Raw genomic sequence first — 1,792 nt, forward strand, 5'->3', positions numbered from 1 at the left:
TATATGGGCTTTCTTCATCAAGATCAAAAAATAAATTGTTAGCCAAATGAACTTTGTCTGAAATGTGAAAATAGTTAACGTTGAATGTGATTTATCTATAAATAAAAAATATTTTAGTTGAAATATTTATTGTAGATCCAAGCAAGATCTCCCTTAGCAAATTCAGACAATTTTCCGCAAAGCCTAAACCATGCATAATAAGATGCAAACAAAGACCGACAATCCACTCTATTAATTACTCTGGAAACAACACAAGACATGAGATAGACAAGGACAATTGGACTAGGACCCAAAATCCAAATCCAACAGTAGACAACCACCACCGGACTTACGCTATGAAATACAAAGCTAAGACAATGTGGACCTACACATCCACTTAATTTATTACCATCACACAAACACTGCCACGGCACAGAACAGTAGACAAGTTAACCACTTGTTATAAGTCCATTGACTAATTAAGTGGAGACAGCACGAATCTCCACCCCAGCAAACACGAGTCCAGTCTTCCAGTGAGTGGTGCCGTCCAGCAGATTAAAAGTGATCTCGCGACTAACGCCGGCAGGCTGAAACCTCCCCACCTCAAGCGCCAGCCATTCCTCGCCTTCCTGTTGTATCAGGTCGACGCTGCCGGGGTTCAGATGCACCTTCCGGCTGCAGATGGTCGTCCCATCTTTCTGTGAGACAGAAACCTCCGCTGGTGTGTGTAGACCTGTTGCTGAATCATTGTGTTTAAGAAGACACACAATTGACCATGTGGTATCTTTGTCGAGTGCTGCTGTATCAAATGTGCCCCGGATCTGCAGCCAGCAGACCTCCAAGAGCTCTGCTTTCTGTGAATAACTGCCACATCATAGGTGATGCATATTGTCAACGAGAAGAAATCATCATGGATAAGCATATAAATTTTTTTGGGTTTAGAAGATTTAGTAACAATTTATGGTAAACCGACATACCATTAACATCAATCATGATATTAATAGAATTTTGGTTCCATTTTTGGTTGAAATGAGACCATATATGTCACATTCTACCCTCACATCCCTTGGGGCTTAAGAGCCCCAGAGGGAGAGAGAGAGAGAGAGAGAGAGAGAGAGAGTAAATCGAGCTCTTGTTACTATGTGACATATATGGTCTCATTCTAACAAGTGATGTGTCACATTCTAACAAATATGTCTCAATCATGTCATATATGTCACATTCTAACAAATAAGGTATGTCACATCCCTTGGGACTTGACACCGCATTTGGTACATCCTAGGTAACCTGCTATTGAAAAGAGAGAGAGAGAGAGAGAGAGAGAGAGACCGTGAGTTCTGCATAGGAGACACCTTCCAGTAATTAGAGTTGTCAGCCCAGCAAACCCAAACAGACTTAGGAGGCAGGACAAAGGACTGGAAAACGGCCATGGCAGCTAAAGGGGCGCAAGAAGAAAGGAGATGAAGGAAGATTGATGATCCACAGCTGAGTGTGATGACCTTTAAATAGACCTGCTACTTCACCTATTTGCGGACTGTACACTTGAAAATTAATGAAGATCCATCACTGCATGGGTACGTGGAGCTTATACGTGGCTACGAAATTACCGCAGTTAATGACAAGCTGGCATTAATTTATTAGTTGCATCCTTCTTTCCAATAGCATCTTGACATTTTGTGGAAGAAAAAAGAGTGGTACTCATGAGGGGCCGGTGGTGGGCTATGGGCAGCATTAGAGGCACCTTCTTTCATTCACCATCTAACTCCATAACTGGCTTCACCAGGCAACCTCACACACACAAAAAATAATTATT

At 42.1% G+C, this 1,792-nt stretch overlaps 1 protein-coding gene across 1 annotated transcript; it reads right to left on the reverse strand.

The window, feature by feature from the left end:
* Positions 1–222: 222 nt before the first annotated feature.
* On the reverse strand, positions 223–1,440 carry LOC116258081 (F-box protein At2g02240-like). The gene is made up of 2 exons (XM_031635183.2): positions 1,309–1,440; positions 223–843 (listed from the first exon to the last, which is right to left on the reverse strand). Exons 1-2 carry the CDS (start codon positions 1,407–1,409, stop codon positions 459–461), a joined length of 486 nt encoding a protein of 161 aa, XP_031491043.1. The 5' UTR covers positions 1,410–1,440; the 3' UTR covers positions 223–458.
* Positions 1,441–1,792: the final 352 nt, after the last annotated feature.

Source organism: Nymphaea colorata, chromosome 7 (assembly GCF_008831285.2).
Source record: "Nymphaea colorata isolate Beijing-Zhang1983 chromosome 7, ASM883128v2, whole genome shotgun sequence".
Taxonomy (NCBI): Eukaryota; Viridiplantae; Streptophyta; class Magnoliopsida; order Nymphaeales; family Nymphaeaceae; genus Nymphaea; species Nymphaea colorata.

Bases quoted from the DNA above. Each gene is read 5' to 3' on its own strand.
- LOC116258081 (XM_031635183.2), bottom strand. From the start codon at position 1,409: ATGGCCGTTTTCCAGTCCTTTGTCCTGCCTCCTAAGTCTGTTTGGGTT. The intron at 844-1,308 runs GTCTCTCTCTCT...ATGATGTGGCAG, and splicing joins TCTCCTATGCAGAACTCACG to TTATTCACAGAAAGCAGAGC.